The sequence below is a fragment of the Phaseolus vulgaris genome, chromosome 5 (assembly GCF_051622355.1).
Source record: "Phaseolus vulgaris cultivar YP4 chromosome 5, ASM5162235v1, whole genome shotgun sequence".
Classification (NCBI taxonomy): Eukaryota; Viridiplantae; Streptophyta; class Magnoliopsida; order Fabales; family Fabaceae; genus Phaseolus; species Phaseolus vulgaris.
The window spans coordinates 40518549-40540058 of NC_143502.1; the positions used below are offsets into that span (position 1 = coordinate 40518549).

The 21510-nt window shown below is 29.2% G+C and overlaps 3 protein-coding genes across 3 annotated transcripts; 1 reads left to right on the top strand and 2 right to left on the bottom strand.

Moving 5' to 3' along the window:
* Nucleotides 1–2108: 2108 nt before the first annotated feature.
* LOC137817046 (scarecrow-like transcription factor 11 (SCL11)) lies at nucleotides 2109–5394 on the bottom strand. The gene is made up of 6 exons (XM_068620262.2): nucleotides 5128–5394; nucleotides 4845–5015; nucleotides 4581–4684; nucleotides 3092–3173; nucleotides 2899–2984; nucleotides 2109–2698 (listed from the first exon to the last, which is right to left on the bottom strand). The coding sequence occupies exons 2-6, from the start codon at nucleotides 4884–4886 to the stop codon at nucleotides 2446–2448; spliced, it is 567 nt and encodes a 188-aa protein (XP_068476363.2). The 5' UTR covers nucleotides 4887–5015; nucleotides 5128–5394; the 3' UTR covers nucleotides 2109–2445.
* A 2073-nt stretch (nucleotides 5395–7467) lies between these two features.
* On the top strand, nucleotides 7468–8298 carry LOC137817058 (F-box protein At2g35280). Its single transcript, XM_068620283.2, has one exon. The coding sequence runs from the start codon at nucleotides 7468–7470 to the stop codon at nucleotides 8296–8298; it is 831 nt and encodes a 276-aa protein (XP_068476384.2).
* Nucleotides 8299–17840: 9542 nt separating this feature from the next.
* LOC137817067 (Haloacid dehalogenase-like hydrolase (HAD) superfamily protein) lies at nucleotides 17841–19826 on the bottom strand. The gene is made up of 9 exons (XM_068620291.2): nucleotides 19697–19826; nucleotides 19531–19612; nucleotides 19378–19443; nucleotides 19196–19293; nucleotides 19036–19073; nucleotides 18834–18921; nucleotides 18460–18738; nucleotides 18259–18324; nucleotides 17841–18077 (listed from the first exon to the last, which is right to left on the bottom strand). The coding sequence occupies exons 2-9, from the start codon at nucleotides 19589–19591 to the stop codon at nucleotides 17922–17924; spliced, it is 852 nt and encodes a 283-aa protein (XP_068476392.2). The 5' UTR covers nucleotides 19592–19612; nucleotides 19697–19826; the 3' UTR covers nucleotides 17841–17921.
* Between the last annotated feature and the right edge of the window lie 1684 nt (nucleotides 19827–21510).

The window sequence follows — 21510 nt, forward strand, 5'->3', positions numbered from 1 at the left end:
TAAAAAATAATATAAAATAATATATATATATATATATAATACTATATTTAAATTTTATTCTAAAAAAGACTAGTCTGACTATTGAATTGGATGAGTATTGAAACTTAAACAATCTATGTATTTCAGGAAAACAAAAAAAAATATTATTAAATATTAAAAAATTATTATCAAAATTTGTGAATGTATTTGAATTAAGGATTGATGGGAGTTTTTTCTTGTAACTCATACTTCAAAAATTACTTAAATTACACTTTAATATTTTTTGTTGAACGTTTTTTCTTTAATTCCAAAATGTGAAATTCAAAGACTTATTGGATTACAAAATTTGAAAGTTAAAATTTATTTTTTTGATTGTACAATATTTCAAATTGCACAATCTATAATACAAATTTGTATTTCAGATGGAATTTGGAATGGATAATTTTTTTTTTTAAATATGATACTACAGAAAGAAATTATAAGAGGTGTATAAAGAAATTTATAAATTATTAAGACATGGATTATGCGACCAGTTTGTCCCACTCTGCACTTGGCCTGTGAAGTTATGTAGGACAAGCCTAAGCGAACTAACAGGTTAAAATAGACAACCCGTCATACATTTTTCCTTAGCAAGTCGCAAGTCAACTAGTATGGCTCACTCCACATTATTATCCTAAATTCAAGTATAAGTTAAAAATCTCATAAAGAAAAAAAAAAATCAGAGTTTAACATAAGACTTGTTTAGATTGGAGGTGATGTTATACTCTAGGACTTTATATGTTCGAAACAATGTCATGCTTACTTTTGATAGTCCGGAGAAACAAAATTTGATTGAACCAAGAAAATTTCCTATGGATTTAATATACTTTTATCTTCAATGAATAGTTTGGCGTTTAATGCAAGACGAAACATATGGTTGCTTGGTTGGTTAAATGATGTAAATGAGAATAGTAATTCTCTACTCTTAACAATAGGGTTTAGGTTCATCATGATATTGCTATTGATTTACGTACAAACTATATTGATCATAATAAAAAATGCTTTAGAGACTTCTTGGTTTTGGTTCATCATGCTATTGCTATTGATTTACATACAACTATATTGACCTCAACAAAAAATCTTTGGATGCGCGTGATTCTAAGTTAATGTCTGATAAAAAAAAAAAATTGGTTATAGTTTTCCTTGTGGTCCCTAGGCCAACTTGTGATATTTTCTCTTGGGAGGCATTTTATTTGGCAGTATGCTCTGCTGATGGATGTTAACTCATATATGTTAATCTCCATAGTGATTACTATTTTGAGGGGATCTTGATAAAAGTTATCAGTATCACTGTCCAATTGTACTTTAAAGTCAGAAAGATGTTCAACAGTCTGCACAGCATCAGAGCCTGAGCGCATGCATGTGATGTTACCAAAATAGGTTCAACATGAATGCTCTTTTAAGAAATCCACCATTATGAAGAGGCTAGAAGAAACTTCACAGATGGAAAGGTACTTTATATATGTCAAAAGGAGAAGCTCATCTATTCTACACTAAAAACTGCAATGGCTTTTTTGCTTATTTGTAGTAAATTATCCGAGTCTCTTGGCTTTTCAACTAGCAGTGAAGTTTCATACTGTACAACGTCTCTTTCTTCTTACATTAAATAAACTCCCTTCTTTTACATATTCTCCTATTATATAACTTTGCTTCAAATCTGATTAACCGTACGTCCATGTCATCACATATAAACTGTGATACCAAAGTAATTGCATGCCTTACGACGATTTTGCTGTAACAACTGATTTAGCTAGTACAGTTCTTCCTGTCTTGTTCAATAAGATGCTCTTTCAACTAGATAGTTAATTTAGCAATCAATGACTCGAACCATTTCAAAAGACCCTTAATAAAATGTGCTGAGTTTCCATAAACTAAGTACTAACTCCCTATAGTCCAATCTGGCGAATGCTTAAGTCCACCTATGCCAACTATTATTGCAACATAACACAACTTTTGACCGGCCACAGTATTTTCTCCAGAAGGTATACAAATGATCATGTCTTGAATTATCATTTGGAATGAAACTCAAATCTCAACATTCATGTTCACAGCATACAATTTCATATCAAAGAAAGAAGGACAAAGAGAGAGAAGCTCAAAATTGTGGGTCTTAATTATGAACTAATAATTCACTTGTAACTAAGTTACATTTTAATATCACAACATATTTAATAGTCAAAAGCACATTCCCAGAAGACCATTTGTTTCAAAATTACAATGACACAAAAGAACACCCACTAGGCTTTCTTTTAGCCCCTTCATCTAAAAGTATTCAGTCTATATCAGCAGGTTAAATCCTTAATCTTAAAAAGAAATTGCGAGGGTTATAAACCACCCGATAAGACCACAGCTACAGATATAAATGCCCAAACCAGAAACAGAACCAAACCTACCATAATTTGAATGCTATCAAATAATCAACAACACTCATCTACTTCGATTGACACTTGATGGTCTAAGAACATTCCAGTCCAGCTTATCTCCACTCGGTCTTTTAAAAGTGCCCAAACTAGAGCTTGGCAATGATTGCTTATCATCATGATCATTCTTTGGAGATTTGTTAGGATATTGTGTTTCACTAACTACTTCAGATTGTTTCCTTTTAACATGGCCGTTAACCTCCATGTTCTTTTTGTCAATCTTGACACATTCTGGACTTTCTACTGAAAAATTATTGTCTCTGACAACAAGGCAACCAGAACCAAATTAAAATTGAGCGGGATAATCTAATGAAACTATTTCAATTGTTGTCCATAAGAAAAGATTGAGCCATTAGGAACATTGGATAGTAAAACATAAACAGATAACCTTTGGACCCATGATGAGTTAAAAATAAACAAAATTTAATATCCACATGGTAGTTTAGGCAAATAAACCCACCTGACAGAGACACTCGCATTTTGATTTCTAGACACCGTAGTTTCAGTTGCTGGCTGATGTAATCTTGCTTCTTCCTCGTTTAATTTCTAAAATTGTACAGCTTTGGAATTAGAAAATCATAGAAAAGGAATAGCACATTTAGATCAGCAAGGTGAATAAAAAAACAGCTTTGAAATTTGATCTTCATACTCACATCAACAGAAGGATTAAAACTTAGAAATGACATTCGACCTTTAAGTGCTCCAGGATGGGGATCACCTTCCATTATAACAACACTACACATACGTAGAAAACCAGTCAAGTTTAATGTAAAAAAAATAATGTAATGGAAATAATTGAACCGATGAAGATGGAAACTGCAGATGAGAAGCAATTATAAACCAAGTCAAAATGAAAATTTTGGCAGACACAATTTTTATTTAACCTTCTGTTTTATGGTGCAAGATACATAAAGATTAATCTAAATTGTACAGGTTATACGTGAAACAACACTAGATCCATGACACCAAGATACTTAATACAATGTGCGTATGATACTACACAATTACAAGGATACACAAAACTCTTCAAATTTCAAGATACAGTACAGCTTTAATAAACACAACCAAGCACACACACATATAATAGAGAGAGATCTTTTTATGTGACAAATAATATAGAACATTGTATCTCATCATATATGGTCAAGATTAAAACACATCAATTACATGAGATTTTAAAAATTAACAATATACAAAATGCTTTATAAGGAGACTTGATAGTTTCTTATTAATATGCAACTATCAGCGGATGGTAAAAAATAAATATATAATCACAATTAAAGACCATAATTACATACCTTTCCAATACCCATATTAGAATATATTCTTTTCCAGATGAACATGTCAGAAATTTCCCCAATCCATGTCTATTCTAAATAACTCTTGGCTCTATATATTTACTATAGCTTTTAAGGATATAGGGAAAGCGAGCCATATCAAGATTATCAATGGCAGATGGTGAAAGGCCAAAAATTCACTACTGTATAAACACGCGATTGAAGCCTAGAGCACCACCATATCCCTTCACAAATTGCTTATGCTAGTGGGGACTAAACACCACATTATGTATATACGAGATAGCTATGATTAGTGCATGGACTTTGACTGACTTTTCTGTTTTTGACCTTTTATATATATTATTATTGATTATTTAATATTCATAAAAAAAATATTAGAAAAGCGGTTCTCTATCCGGGAATACCACAACACATCAGTTCCCAATTCAAAATCAACTGTTTTATAAAGCCTTATTCATTTGAAAGGTGATATGGGCACTCTTTCCATTAGCTTAATAAAATAAACTCATTCCATAAATAAAATAAAATCTCAACTCTGAGTTCCAAGCCTTTAAGTAATACTGGTGATTACATCAAAGTGATTGACATGAGGAAAGTCAACTTTCAAAACCATTAATTGTCCAACCAAAAGGTTTAAGTCCATCATAGAGAATCACTCGGTAAGTGGCTATTGCGAGAGAAACAAATGCCTAACTTCACAACACCATAATTTCAATTTCCTTTATAGAATGCATCACTTGTAACAAACAAGGGTAAGTTAAAGAATACAAAAAAAAAAAAGCCTCGACAGGCAGACCCAGAACTAAATCCCTACAAATTATTTGAATTTAGGTAAGAAAAATACCACTTTCGAGTGACTGCAGTAGAAGTAGTACCAATACTGACATCAGGTTTGATCTCTTCTTCTCTCTTGGTTTTCTCCTCCCTCACAGCCGCCCTTTGCATGAACTGCCCAACATCGAAACAGAAACAGGAGCAGCATCATTAGACCCTAGACATTCATCTCTAATACTGAATCGAACAATCGAAGGTAAAATCTCATAAACAGGTAATGAAATTCAACGAAAACGACAAAGAGGAACGATAGCGTTCCCTTCAAATTATTTACCTTCAGGTTCTTCAACGTGCTCGAAAGCTCTCGCCTCGCCATCACGCCTTTCAGATTTATCCCTTCCTCCTCTAAAGTCGACAATCACCACCACCGCAACCTTAACCTAGCTCCTCCAATTTGTTAATGTTGTTTTCTTTTGTTGTCTCATACCAAAGCCTTCAAAAATATCTGATAAGAAATATTAAGTTTTTTACTTTTTGCACCCCACATAAATAGAAATACACCATAGCATGTTCGCTATTCATCTTCCACTTGTTCCATTCCCTATTATTACACTTACTTGTAATTTCATCACCAACATGAACGATGGTGGCGTTCTTGCAGAGGAAGACACCAATGCCTGTTGTTCCACCCCCAACCGCTGGGATTGCCGTATACTCGCGGCGTTGGCGCCTCTACCGCCGCCAAAGAATGGTTACTTCCACCGGCCTGATCTCGACCCTTCTCTTTGCTTACAACTCCAAAAATTTTTTTGACTAAACACTCCTTTCTACCTCTCTTCTAAACCCTAATTTTTATCAATAGGACCATCCAATCGAAACCATTTTGTTTTGAGTCGATATATTGTATTTTAAATTGTAAAATCTAAACAAAATTTATTCTATAATTAAAAAAACATTTAATGAAAAATATTAAAGAATAATTTAAGTATCTTATAAAATATATGGTGGCAGTTTGTCAGCTTATTTTTTAAATTTTATTATATATTTAATTAAATAAATATTTTTAAATTTTTAATTTATTAAGTAATATCTATAGTAGAATAAATTAAAATAATTTGTATCTTCATATATTAAATTATTTTATTATAATTAATAATTGAAACTGTAAATGTTAATGATTTAATTTGTAAATATTAATGATTTAAGTTATAAGCTAGATTAGAAGAGATTAATAAGTTGAAAACCAAGAATAATCAATATTTGTTTGTAATTACTATTTTTTATTCACAATTTTTTTATAATTATATTACTGGTTTCTAAGCACACATTTTTATTATTCTATATTTATATTATCAATACTAAAGAGAATTTCTTTTGACTGGTTTTTAATATATTGTTCTTGATTATATTTTAAAATCTCAGTATTTTACCTTTAAAATTGTTATTTTGTTATGTGTAAAACGATAAAAAAAATAGATGGAATTAAATTACCTATTCGTGGATAGAATGACCACACACACCACTACAGCGTAATATAATTTCCTTTTTTTTCTCTTTGGTACAAATAAAATCTACATTCCATATTATTTCTTCAACATTGTTTTTGCTCAAACTTTAGATGACACATAAAAATATATTTATTAAAATATACAATAGAAATAATGTTATTAGATACATGTATATTATATTTCTATTTTACCATTAACTACAGTTTTATATTTCAATATTCTGGTCTCAAAATTATTATTCTATTACATATAAAAAATAATAATAAACTAGCTAGTCAATTAAAATAACCTTATACATCATTACTCCCCAGTATAATTACATTTTTAAATAAATATATAAAATTAAAATTAATATAAATACAAATACAAATATTAAATTTAACCTGTTAAAATAAAATTGTATAACAAAAAAATAAACACTCAAATAATAAAATTATCATGATCAACACTGATAAAAGATTAAATTATAAATATGATGATAAAGTTAATAGCAAGATTTATTTTCATTTTCAAATATTTGTAAGATAATATTGATAAAATATGAAATTGGTAAATTAGATAAAAATTGATTACAAAATCTATTAATCATCACTAAAAAAATATATTAAATCTAACCTAATTTTAAAAATAAAAATAATTAGTTATTATTTCACTAAATTAAGGACTATGTGAAATATGATAAAAATATTAAATTGGCCAATAAGATAAAGCATTTTTTAATATGATCAGAGTAAATAAAATATTATTAACATTAAATTGGTAAATAATATAAAATATCTAAGAATATTTTATTTATTTTTTCAGAGTCAACAAGACAACATTGATGAATAAGACATATAATAAATAAATATTTAATAATTTTATTTTTATATAGTAAATAAATATATATATACAAAATAAAAAGTTATATATACGAATACGTGTGTTTATTTAAAAAGTATAAGATTGAAATTAAAAAATACGGATAAATCATTACTTTTATTGTTACAAGTATAAGATAAAATAGTTAGTTATATATATTCAAATCCAATAAAATATGATATATGAAAAAAATTATTCATGTAAATAGAATAAAATATTTGTCTATCGAATTCGAATTCTGAAAAAATAATATTTATAAAATATTAATTTACTAAACAAAAAGTTAAACTGACAAATAAAACTAGATGTACGAAAGATTTAATTACTATATCCAGCATTAAGGTGAGATTAGTAAAATATTATTTAGGAGATAAGATAAAATAGAATCATAATCATATCTAAATTTGGTAAAAAGATTAAATTGGTTAAAAAGATAAAAATATATTGATGGTGTATATATCATATAATTGAATAAGTCTTCTAAAATATGAGATGACCTCTTCTATATAATACACAATACTTAATCATTCAAGAACATACAAATTTTGATTTTGAGCCTTCAAATTTGAATCTCAACATCACACAAACATGTCTGCTTCAAGATTGGTGAAGAAGACATCGTGCAACAAGAGACAACGCGACAAAAGTAATGAGTCTACTTCTTTGATTCCAATGGAATCACTTCCAAGAGACAACAAAAGGCAACGAACTGACAACAATGAGTCTACTTTGATTCCAATAAAATCAATTCTCCAAGACTTGTTGGTCAATGTGGTTGCAAGGGTAAGCTCTGAATCTTACATTGATCATTACAACATGAAAGTATGTTGCAGAGATTTTTTTCATGCTTCTAAAGACAACTACATGTGGCAACAAGTTTCTTTGGAAAAGTTCCCGTTAATTCCATGGTTACATAAAGAAGATGCATCAATGTTTGATTCTTTTATGCAAAGTTGTAAGGGAGGTGGAAATATTGAAGCTTTGTACAGAGTGGGATTGCGAGAACTGAAGAGTTTTGTAGGAAATGTAGAAAATGGCATCAAATACTTGAAGATGGCTGCTGAAAAGGGTCACCTGGAAGCAAAATATGCATATGCTTTGATTTTATTATGCTCCTACGACGATGATTTCAGAAAACAAGGAGTTGAGTATTTGGAATTTTTGAGGAATGCCAAGTGTGTTGTAAATTGTAGAAATAAGGTAATAACATTATTGGGGAGACTATGGAGAAGACCTCATGGAACTCTAAAGCGTAATCCAACTCCTTTATGTTGCAATAAACCATGCAAAGGTTGGAATCTAAAAAAAGGTACTTGGCAATTGGTGGACAATGAAGATGATGATGATACTATTGAAAACTCATGTGAAAATTGTAGGTGGGATGTTGAACTAGATTTTGTTTATAATGTTTTATTTTAGGATTTTTAGTTTTATCAATCTTCAATGGTAGAATTTATCAGTTTATGAAGTTAGTTGAGGATATTTGTTTCAATTTATTTTACATTTTATAAATTGTTTTTTGTAATATAAACCATGAATGAAAATGGAAAAATTTAGCTTTTTTTTTTAATGATATCAAGTTAGTGTTGTTAAATCATTTTATGATAAATTAATTGCCACAAACATGTTGGTCAACAAATACCTTTTCTTTATCAAATTTCATTCCGTTTTTTTTCTGTCAAAAAAAATATATTATACAAGTAAAAGATAATTAGTGACACAATACGTTTAATACGAGAGAGAAAAAAATAATAATTTTTTTTTCTTGAATTAACTAATTATCTAATTAATACATAAATTTAATTATTTTTTGTGTGAAGGCTATTAATTTTCACCAAGTAAAAATTGTAATTTTTGATTCGTTACTAATTAATAACAGTAAAAAATAAAAATTTGTATATTGTAGTATTTATAAATAATATCAAAATTGATTAAATGGGATACTTTTTTTGTGAATTATCAAAATAATTAAAAAAATAATGTCATAATTTTATTTTCTTATGAGTCATATTTTATATTTATCTAAAATAATTGTAGAACATTCTTTTCTATTGTATTAAAATATTATATTAATATATATTTATATATGTATTATTCTATATTTTCAAAGAAACTTTTTTTTTTATATATAATATATTAGTTATCCGCTTGCTATAAGTAAAAACAATTAAAATCATTAGGCGTCATATAATACAGGCCCTTTTAAAAAAAAATACTCTTCACCCATTTTTCTAAAATAAATTTGAAACACTAATTTTTTAAGTTTTTAGTAAATTAATGTATTTATTATTTTTTAAATTGTGTTAAAATCATGCTAAAATGTCAGAAATTCAACAAATATTTTTTGAATTTAATACTTTACCAATAAGTGTCTTACGAGTGTCGTGTGTTCGACACATACACGTCATTTAAGAAGAGTGTGGGAGCCTCATAATAGAATTTGAATTTTTAATTTATTGGTGGAAATCTGAAATCGTGAAATGAACCAAGATTTTTAAGGAATGATTTTTATTCAAATTTCTGAAAAGCAATTTCATTGATGTGGTAAAAAACTTATTCTTTTTAGTTAAAATAATTTTTTAAAAAAAAATACAAACTGTATTTATTAGATGGTTTAAAGTGGTAATGACTTAAAGATTGTCTGGTGCATGAGGAATCGATTTTCTGTAAAATAAAATTTTATGAGTATCGATTTCGGTTGACGAAGGAAAGAAAAAATGAATTTTATGTAACCCAAAAATACATAAAGATGATTAAGGATGTTATACTCGAAGGGTTATCTCAACAAGGAAATAAGGACTTCATCAATAGATGAAATGGACAAGGTCCAAAATATTTAAAGTTCTTTTTATTAGTCTTCTCAAAATATGAGGCCCAAACCCATTTAATATCTTTTGTAATATTTTTAGAATAGTTTCAAGATAGAACATTAAAAGAGAAGTAGTAGGAAAAGTCACTTTTTAAAAATAAGAAAGTGACTTCATTTACAACTCTTCATGTATTTTTACCTTTTCATGACCGGACCTCTATGCCTATATAAAGAAGAGTCTTGCTTTTGTAAACATAAATTGAAAGTTGAATATTGAAATTGAAAGTGAGGTTACTCTCTAGAATTTGAGTGATTTTTTGTGAGACTTGCTCTCATTCTCTTTGTCTTATCTTGTGAGTTTTGGGAATCCTCAAGTGGCGGCACTCTCACTCATCTTGGAGCCTTCCACCATCCAAGTGGCGTGATCACTCTCATTGTCTTCAACCACGTAAGTTTCTTCAACTCTTCATCTTCTTCTTCCATACCCATTTTATATGAAAGCTCTAAAATATGTTTTGTTTCTTGTTCTTGATTTTCAATCGGTCAAATATTGCTATTGAATGTTTCTAATCAATAGTTTGTCATTAGTTCTTGTTTTAATCGGTTGAAATTACTTGTTGATGTTTTACTCGGTTCATGTTCTTGAAATGAGTTTCCCATGAGTTTCTTGATTCTATGTTCTTGAATTACTAGTAGAATCTTGATCAAATTCTTGAAAAGTGTCATAAATGGATTTCCCCCTAATGAACTCACATCATAAATTCAAAACTCTAAATCATAAATTCCAAACTGAAATCCTATACCTTAAATTCAATACAAGACAAAATCAATTTTCAATTTTTAGATAAGTTCATAATAAATTTGGTCATGTGAAGGTATAACCGAGAATCACTTTTATCATATAAAGGTATAACCGATAATCGATTCTGGCGTTGGTGTTTTTGGTTTTTTTATTATTAAGTTTTAAAAGCTTAAAATAAGTATTAATAGATTAATTCAAATATTCTGTACAAAATCAAAATAGATTAATTATTCATACTTTATAAATGTTCTTATTTTTATTTTTAAAATATATTAATTATTCTATAAATTAAATATTACATAAATTTATCCAACAAAAATATTTAGTTATACTATTAATAACAATATATAATTATAAATAATTATAACAATAAAATAAAATTATAATATAAATAAAATATGTATAGTTATATAAAATAATAAATGTAAATATTATTTCAATTTAATACACAATTATTTTGCATTATATTTTTTAAAATATTTGAATATTTCAATTATTTATTTTTACGTAACAATTATTTATTTTTACATATCATAATTTATTATTCAAATATTTTACATTTTACATCTTAAAATAACTTCTAAATTTACTACTACCATTCAATTACTTACAAGCCTCAATAACTCCTTCTCACAAATTTATTATAACACCCTTTTATCTAAACAATCTTTCAAATTCTTACACAATATACACTCTTTAATGATAAATGAAAGCGAGGAAAAAAAAAGAGGGAGGGAAATGGAGCGCATGATATAATGATGAGATTGAATTAGGTATGAAAAATGAAAAAGTAAAAAGTAGTAAAATAGGAATAAATGAAAATTTAAGTGATTTAATTTCAGAAAAAATAAATAAAAGTTAAACACCCTTTCTTTTAGTATTACTTATTTATTTTATTTATTATTTTAATGTCTACACGAATAGCTTCATCCTTTCACCAAAACGTGGGGGTGCATGAAGAAAAGCCCGCCTCAAACAGGCCGGCCCATAAAATAATACTTCGCTTTGATCGGCCCACAAGATAGATATTGCACGCAGAAAACCCGAAGCATTCTTAGTCCTAACCTATAAATTGTCGTGACCGTGTTCTTCTGGAACGCAACTTTCCTTATATATTTTCTCGTCATTCGTCGTAGGTATCGTAACGTTCAATTACAATTTCTCGTCCGATTACAATTTTCATGTGACTGGATCGTGATTATTGCCATTTATTTGTGTTTGCTTATTTCTTTCTCACTTTCAGGCACTTCGACTCGTCTTCTACTCCTCGAAATATATGGTAAGTCACTTACTATTTTTTTCAATTTTAACTCTGAATATGATTTAATAAAATAAAGAATTATTGGTTAATTGATAAATATATTATGATTTTTAATGAAAAGTTAATCTGATGGAGGTGAGAAAAGAATATAAATAATATTACCTTCTCTGCCTGTAAAGAAGGTTGTTTTATTATTGATCATTAAAAAAGATGTGACAAAAACAAAATTGTCAAATTGTCAAGAGACAGAAGTAAAAAAAAATTAAAGAAACTATCATAGATCAAGTGTCTCAATCTATTATAATTTATATATGGAATCTGATAATCATAATTTATAAAATCTTTATGATAGATATATATTATTGTTTATTATTGTATCATTGATTTACACAATCATCTATACATATCTATACCTATATATAAATGGGATTTCTCTCTTTACTTATTCAATTTTTTTCCTATTTTATTTTTATATAAATTTTATATTTTATTTCACTGTTATGGACATCGTGTAATTTCTTAATTTTTCAAAAATTTTAAAATTTAAAATTTTCAATTTTTAAAATATTCAAACCTAAAGCCTTTTCGAAACACTTCAAATTTTGAAAAATTTTAAAATTTTTTAAATTGTCAAAATTTTCAAAACTTTAAAATTTTCAAAATTTCAAAACTTTTAAATTTTCAATTTTTTTAAAGATATTAGGTAAAAAATTGGAAACAATTTTTATTTGAAATATTTTATGAAAAATGTATGTACAAATAGTTTTTAAATTGGTTTAAGAAGTCGTTTTTAATCTTTATTGGATTTGAATATCTTCACAATGCATAAATCCACCTACCCACTCTACTTTCCATTTTCTTTTCTTTTTCCTTTCTTTTTTCATGTAGAAACATACTTTCATTCTCACTTTTTTTTTTTTTTTTTATGTTTTGATTAATCTTTGTGTAACCCTAATTTGACACTTGTCTTATGAAATTGTAATTGAAGTTTGTGACTAAATGGAGGGGAAGGAATTAACAAAAGGAGTTGTGGGCACCATCAACAATCGGTAATTCTCTTTATATGTATTTCAATTTGTGAAACACTAATTTGACATTTTTCTTAAGAAATTGTGATTAAAACATGTGACTAGAGACATAAGAATGACTCATCAAGAGGAGGCAAAGGGTAAGTGATGAAAGTCCTTTATCATAAGACTTTTTTTAGAAACAATTTTATAGATTTAAATAAAATCATACGGAACAGTATATTCTCATTTCCTCATGTTTTACGGAAAAGTTATTTTCAATCTGATTTACTCACACAATCTTCATACAGGGAGAAAATCGGTAAGATGAACGTAGAAAGAGAAAGACACTGGACCCCAAGGCATGATTTCATGTGCGTGTTCCTATCATTGTCGTGCTTACCCGCAAGCGCAATGTTCCAATGCGAAAGGACTTTGTTAAGAGCGATGTGTAATCTGGATTCGGTGTGTATTTAATCATCAAAAAAAAGTTGCATGCGCTTCTACATCGACAAAAGAATGTAGGTAAAGATTGGTATTTTTCCTATTTTATCTTATATCAATATTTGATTTTATTTCATTATTATGGACACTGCGTCATTTTTTTTTAATTTTAATTTTTTTCAAAATTTCAAACCCTAAACCTTTTCGAAATACTTCAAATTTTTCAAAATTTAAAATTTTCAAAATATCATTTTTTAATGTTTTTTTTTCAAAATTTAAAAAATTGTTAGACCAATTTTATTATGTACTTCAAGGTGATTCTGGAATTGAAAGAATATTGGAGAGATGGAAGAGGGAGAAAGAGGAGAGCATAGAGACTTAATGTGTTTATTTAGGGAATTTACAAATAAACCTTATCATTGCAATTTGATATTAACATAATATTATATATTTCACAGATTTTGAGAGTTTTGGATTGTCTCATGAGAAGGCGAACCTTTTCAGTAAGGTTGTGCTTTAGCTTCACGCTTCCCACACCTCACTTTAAAAATTGAGGATGAATTTTTGTTTATTACTTAATGGTATCACATTTATTATATGATAAAAATAAAAAAAGCGGATACACAAGCCCTATGCGAGTTGGTTGTGGTGTGTGGTTGTGGGTTGAAGGGATTGAGAATTTTTAATAGGTTGTGTTGTTGCGGTGCGCGAATGTGGGTTTGAGGGATTGAGACATTTTTATTTTAGGGTTTGTTGATAGGTTGTGTTATTGCGATGCGCGACTGGGGGTTTGAGGGATTGAGAAATTCTAATTTTATGATTTGTTGTTGATTGTTCATATCACTATATCCCTTTATTGACTTTAAAAACATTGGTCCACTATCAGTGATAACCATAAACTTTATAAGTGATCTTCTTTGATGATGATTTCCCCCATTACTAACATTTGTCTCGCCTTTATGATTCTGTGAATTTTTTATAGGTTGTAGTAGATTTTCTACATGGCTTCTTTCTTCCGAAAGTAAATAATCTGTCAATTTATTATATATTGTGATATATATATATATATATATATATATATATCCATTAAGATTAGAAATATTAGTCGCATAAGAAAATGCACTTATATAATTTATTTCATTTAATTAATTTTCAAGTCCTTATTATAAAAGTGCATTTTCTTATACAAATACTACTTATAATCTTAGTGGATATATACCACCAATATATAATAATTTGACAGGTTACTTACTTTCGAAAGAGATAAGTTATGTAGAAAACCTTATGCAACCTATAAAAAAAAATATTCATGGAATCAAATATATGTGACAACAATTGTTAGTGATGGGTGAAGTGATCCTCAAAGATGACCACTTATCAATTTTATGGCTATCACTTTTAATGGACCAATGCTTTTGAAGTCAATAAATGGATCTCGTGGGATAAAAAACAAAGATTTTATTGCTAAACACACGAGAGATGTAATTATAGATGTTGGGTCGAAAGATGTAATATAAATTATAATTGATCATGCAGTGATTTTTAAGTCATTGAGTATTTTTTTTAAATAAGATTGGGATGCAATTATTTTGTATTATTTTGATTTTGGTGTTTTAGTATAGTAAAGTTGTGGAATTACTTTCCAAATGTGGAACTGGTTGAATATAATTATGCATTAAATATATTTAATACATGCATTTAATATTATGGAATTGGTATATGAATATACTTTTTTATTGAATTTTTATATGAATTTATATATCAATATTTTTTTATTAAATGTTTTATATGAAGTAGACTTTTAAGAGTCTACAAGTCAGGTCTATAAGTCGACTTTATCGAACTTCCACAAGTTTGATAACCTTGTATAAACATAAATTAACATAATATTATAAATTTATGATATTATAAATAATATATACATAATAAATATAATTATAAAATAATTTAATTATATAATATATCACCTTGAATTTAAAGAATGAGTAAAAGAATGAAGAGATGTGCTACTCTTAGTACAACGATTAATTAATATTGAGTTTACTATCTCAAAAAATGATGAAAGTTTAGTTGTTGTCTTTCTTTTATGTTGGTATATGTGTGACAACAATTGTTAGTGATGTGTGGAGTGATCCTCAAAAATGACCACTTATCAATTTTATGGCTATCACTCTTAATGGACCAATATTTTTGAAGTCAAAAGATGGATCTCGTGGGATAAAGAACAAAGATTTTTTTGCTAAACACACGAGAGATATAATTATAGATGTTGGGTCGAAAAATGTAATATAATTTTTAATTGATAATGCAGTTGTATGTAAGACAATGTGTATACTCATAGAATTATAATTTCTTTCAATCTATTGAACTCCTTGTGCAGTGATCTTGAATTTTGTATTGAAAAATAATTGTGCAGGAAAAAGTATCGGAAGAAATAGTGATACTTATTAACTATGTTCTTGAATCTCACAAATTGTTGATGATGTTACCTTTATTAAAGACTTTATCGTGGGACACTCTATGAGATTATCAATGTTCAATAACTTTAACTCGAAGTTGCTTTCTATTACTCCAACAAAATTTGCTTCAACCATAGTCATGCTATAAAGGTTTAGAAGTTTGAAAAAAAGGACTCAAAGAGATGATTATTAGTGATGAATGGTCTTTTTTCGGAGAGGATAATGTGGATATGGCAAAATTTGGGAAATAAAATTTTTTGACTGATAATTGATGGATGAAGGTTGATTACATGCATTTCCTATCCTTATTTATGATGTTCCGAGACAAACAAATATGGATATGACTACTTACGAACATGGAACCTTCATCATTCTGGTAGTCATGTCATGGTTAAATGAATACAAAGACTTGCCCAAGATGTGAAACTTACTCATGAAAGGAATAAATGTTTTAAGAGGTACTTTGATGATGCATATATAAGGAGACATGTAAATATAAAATTTGCAAATTTTTCATGTGGAAGAGAAAATTTTGCTGATGTTGACTCTTTAAAGGATAGACGCAAAATCATGGTGGATTGTTTATGAAGCTCATGCACATCACTTCAAAAAATAGTTCTTAAACTACTTGGACAAACATGTTTTTCTCCTTATTGTAAAAGAAATTGAAATACTTACTCTTTATAGATTCTTTGAATAGAAATAAGATGACACCTAAAAGGACAAAAAAATTAGTTTTGTCCATAGTAATCTTTGTCTTTTCTAAAGAAACTTCTCAAAATACGAGGAAGGTTGGCATGTATATGAAGGTTGCAAGGTTATCATACTCAAGAGTCTCCTGTGACTCGTGGGAGCCCAGTAAACCACCCAACTCGTAAACCCGACTTGCAGACTCGTAAGAGTCTACTTCACATAAAAAATTTAATAAAAATGAAATAATTAATGATACCAAATCCATAATATTAAAATAAACAAGTTCATACACCAATAAAATAACTAAAACAACACAAATATTATAGTTTAAAAGTCTCATTCATCTAATTCTCTAAGGAAATCATCAAACCCTAAAAATAAACAACCAATTAGCCAATCTGTCCAAAGCAGTAAAAAAACTTTAGGATGCCCAAAAATTTGTCCCAAACCCATTGAACAAAAAAGCCCCAACCCATTTTTAAAAGCTCAACCCTAATTTTAAAAACCCTAACCCAATCTATCCTCACCGCAACAATAGGACTTACCTATCGAAGTGCTTCGCGAACAGCGTAGTGCGACGAGTATCACGGCAAGGCGAGGTGCGACGACCAGCGGTGCGATGCGACGAGCGGTAAAACCCTAAAAAATCTAACGTAATCACAAGGAACACACCGTTTTGGACCCATTTTACGCAACTCGGTGACTCGACCTTAAACTCGCAAGTTTGGCCGAGTTTGACCGAGTCAATTTCGGGCTTAATAGAAAACGAATTTACTCCCGAGTTGACTCGCCAACCTTCACTTGACTCTTAAACTTGTAAGGGTTTACGAGTTAACCCTAGAGTTTGATAACTTGAAAGGTTGTCATTCTTCAATCGTATACGAAGATGCTCTTTTCAATTTGTTTAGTTTTATTTAGTGAAAAGCTTCTTCAGCAGTTTATAACTATATTGTTCACATTTCAGTAAGATTGCCCGGTTCATTTCATTCTCTGGTTTTGCAAGACGATTGGATGGAAAAGCCTCATCAGAAGCAGTTGAACAAACATTGCTTCCAGAGTTAGAGCAAACAATATGACAGAGAAATCAATAATTCTGACTCGAAGCCAACAAATACTGCGTCCCCTGGAGCTTTGGAAAAGCTGGTGTTTGATTCAAATGCAACTACATCTACCAATAAAGCAACACTTAAGGCACTTTAGTCAACCAGTTAAGCTCCACATCAAGAACAGTAGTATTAACATGCATCATGCATTCTTAACACATCTTCATCGATTAAAATATGAAAAACACAAGAAAAATTATTAAATAAAAATTCAAACAATTGTAAAGTGTATTCAAAAGAATTAGTCTATTCTTAGCATAGTCATACATTTGCGTGTAATTTACTGAATTTTGGCCTTAAGGGTTGCATAGAGTATAATTGAGGAATGCTTCTCAGGGAGTTTTCATCTGTTTTCAAAAATCTTTACACATTTCCAAAAGGAGTGGAGAAATGGGGAATAAAATTTTAGTTATATAAATATATGAAATTGTCCAATTCACAGTACAGTACCAGACACCACAAGTTTAAGCTACTACTGATGTCTCAATCGAAACCTTTCTAGAACACTCCACACTTTCAGCCTTCTCATCGCTTTCCCACAGTTCTGGAAATGCCTCCTTCATATTATGGATGCTGTCTAAGGCATGATCCACTCCTGTAGTTTTAACAGAAGTACCCACCTGCATATGTCACATTGGATAATTCACACTTAAATTCAATTTCTACATAAATTATTTAAATTGTGATGTATAAGAACATAGAAATGTACATGCATAAATGGTCAAGATTCCCCCAATGAAACCATTACCATTAGGCAACAAGAAAAAACTAATGTTCTATGACTAGTGTTTTGTTACTGACCAAGACTGTGTGAAGGCCTGAGGATTTGCCCGTTTGTAAATTGCGGAGACTGTCATCAAAGAATAACTGGAAAAGCAAAACAAAATTACATAATTTAGTTTGTAAGAAACTGATAAGTGGTATTCTTTGATACAAAAGACACAAAACAAAGGTAGATTTAGTATTAGAGAGAGAAGGGAAAAGAAGTATTGGTAATCTTACTGTCCTTGGAGGGTCAATATCTGCCATATTGAAAACCTTTTCAAATGCATCTTGAAAGGGTTTGCATACAACTGGGGTCCTTGGAAGCACTACATCAGAATTAGGCCTGTGAATGTACTCATAAAAATCAAAAATCCCTGTGGAACTTGGTTTATATTCACTGCCATCTTCATTGGAGGAATTCAGGGTCTCAAAGCTTATAACTCTTTCAAAGCAATCCTCCAATCCAAGCCTGTGAAGCACTCTACTAGCGTGGGCCTTGTCTGAGTTTGTAAAAATCTTGGAAAAAAACATGACACCAGTATTATTCTGGAGAGACATTTATGAATCAAGTCCTATTTAGTTCATTATTAAATAAGAACAAAGAAACTCACAATTTTTCTGACAGGCAAGCTTAGCAAAACTCCCCTCAGAACAGGGTCAGGTTTCAGTAGATCATATGGCAATGTCCCATGAACAAAGCTGCTCAACACAAAATAGTCCTTGGTACTTGTTATATTTCACATGATTTAATTCTAACTATTACAAAAATAAATTGAAAAATGGAACAAATCTCATATGTAGAGAGACAGTTACCCATGAAAGTTATCATAGTCAAAGTCATAGCCTATAGCCTGGTGAAAGAGAAAGAAGCAGTGATTCAGATTGATTCGTTCGCATCACATCTGAATAAACCAATAAAAATGAAAATGCCTTTTAACATACAATAAAAGTTCAATTACTTGTATACTTGTACCTTGAGACCAGCCATGGTTGTACCATAAGTCTTATACAAGGACAAACACAATTCAGGAACTTTAGCCTCTGGTATCCCAAGTTTTTGAAGCATGTACACTGTACAACCCATTGAAATAAAGAAATTCAGCGAAATCCACACACATTAAAGTAATCACATATTCAATAAGGTGAAGTCATTACCCTGGATATTTTTCTTAACTTGCTCAGCCAAACCAGAACTCAGAGGATAAAGGGTATCGTCAAGATCTGAAAACAAGTTATCAATATCACCGTAGCAAAGAATGAAGCCAGCATGTTAGAGTGGGAAAGTCTCCATGAATAGTTAAGACTTACCAAATAAAAGACAATCGTATTTCTTCTTGGAAATCCCCTGGAACTGATCCCCGTTTTCCATTTCAGACTATAGCAGGCTCAACTACATGCAAAAGAAGGAACCATTGCAGAATGTTAGACTAAAAAATGAAGAATATCTAGGTATTTTAAGGATCATAAAACTCACTTTCTGTGTTAAAAATGGTTATGGCAAGCAGAAGCAGATAGTAGAGAAGAGAGGGTGGAAATAGAAGTAGATAGAATGGCGTCAAGTGTAAGCGTTTGTGAGATCTGTGACGTGAAAAACTGTGTTGAAAGATTAGTGCATAACTAGAAAAGTAAAAGAAAAGAAAAGTCAAAGGTGTTGGGAACATTTTTGACTTGTACCACGTTGTCCATTACCATGATGACACGTTTCTGTCTTCAAGCTTTAACATGCATTGCACCCTTTCTTCTTTACTTTCGGCTCTGCTCTCAAATGAATAATAATAATAAAATAATAAAAAAGAAAAAAGAAAATGAAGAATTAATTTTGTTTTATTTTACTTTTAGACAGTAACCCACGTGAAGGAGAAGCTGCTAACAGCACATCATAAAAACAGTACCCAAGTTGTTGGGGCATTTTAAACAGCATGCCCAGTTTTAGATTTGTCGGCTATTCTTATTTTTTTTTAAGTACTTATAATAAGTTTTTATAATTTAATATTAAGTTATAATAATGAAGAGATTTAAAGCCGTTTACAGGTGCATCGCAGAACGCTTACATATGCATATAAATGTAAATATCAAACTAAAAATATTAATGCCATCTACATAATTTATTTTACGTAAAAATATATTACTAGTATATTTTTAGTAATGATTATAATCAATAAAACAAAAAAATTTAGTTAATATTACTTTTCTCAAAATTTTCTGTTAAATATTATGTGTTTCAAAATTTTCGTAAAATACTATATGTTTTAAGACTTTCATAAAGTAGCATGAGTTTCAAAATGATCGTAAAATACCTTTCAAAACCTCCATAAAATATTATAGGTTTCAGAACTTCCGTAAAATATCATGGATTTCAAAATCTCATAAAATCTCATGGATTTTATGGTCTCCGTAAAATGTCATGGGTTTTAGAACCTCCACAAAATACCATGAGTTTTAGAAATCTCCACTATTCTATAGATGTTTTAAAATAAACATTTGAGAATTAATTAAGTTAAAAAAATCTCGTGTTATTTCTTTTGTGCGTGTACGTGTGCGTGCGTGTATGCGCGTGTGTGCGCGTGTGTGTCGTGCATGTGTGTGTGAGTGCGAGTGTGTGTGAGCGTACCTGCGTGCGTGCGTGTGAGCATACATGCGTGTGTGTTATATGCATAAAATGTTTGTTTCTTCCATCTTACAAGAGGATCATGCGAAAACTTGTCGACTTCAAAAATGTCACGAAGAATGTACTAAAGCTACTCCACACCAACATCCATTCTAAAAAGACTGAATATCTATCATGTAGGGTCCTACTTTTCATTTCAATTTGGATAAAAGGTATTTGACTTAGACTTATAAATCACTATGTTATTAACACGTGTCTTGCACGGGAAAATTTTTATCTATGAAATGGAAAAGATTGTATTTATGAAATATTATTAATATATTAATAAATAATTGTAATTTATGTAGGTATATATTTTAATTTTTTTTAATAAAAATGCATAAAGATGTCTTATATCTCTTATATAAATAATTTAATACAACCTTAAATTAAAATATTTTAATAATAATAATTCTATCATGTACTATCCTACTTTTCATTTCAATTTGGATAAAAAGTATTTGATTTAGGCTTATAAATCATACAATATATCATAATGTTTGAAGAAAAAATATATAATTAATGTTATATAAATACCATTTAATACATTTTTTCGCCTAACATGGACAAACACAAGTTAAAGAAGAAGAAATTTAATAAAACACATCACCACTAAAGAATATTCTTAATAACTTTTTCTT

Excerpts from the sequence above, each read along its gene's own strand:
- LOC137817046 (XM_068620262.2), bottom strand. The coding sequence starts at position 4,886 with ATGGCGAGGCGAGAGCTTTCGAGCACGTTGAAGAACCTGAAG. Across the intron at positions 2,985-3,091 it reads GTTTTAATCCTTCTGTTGAT|AAATTAAACGAGGAAGAAGC; the intron begins GTGAGTATGAAG and ends GTACAATTTTAG. Across the intron at positions 2,699-2,898 it reads AATGCGAGTGTCTCTGTCAG|AGACAATAATTTTTCAGTAG; the intron begins GTGGGTTTATTT and ends CCTTGTTGTCAG.
- LOC137817058 (XM_068620283.2), top strand. The coding sequence starts at position 7,468 with ATGTCTGCTTCAAGATTGGTGAAGAAGACATCGTGCAACAAGAGACAA.
- LOC137817067 (XM_068620291.2), bottom strand. The coding sequence starts at position 19,591 with ATGGAAAACGGGGATCAGTTCCAGGGGATTTCCAAGAAGAAATACGAT. Across the intron at positions 19,444-19,530 it reads ATACGATTGTCTTTTATTTG|ATCTTGACGATACCCTTTAT; the intron begins GTAAGTCTTAAC and ends ACTTGTTTTCAG. Across the intron at positions 18,739-18,833 it reads GCTTGCCTGTCAGAAAAATT|ATTTTTACAAACTCAGACAA; the intron begins GTGAGTTTCTTT and ends TTTTTTTCCAAG.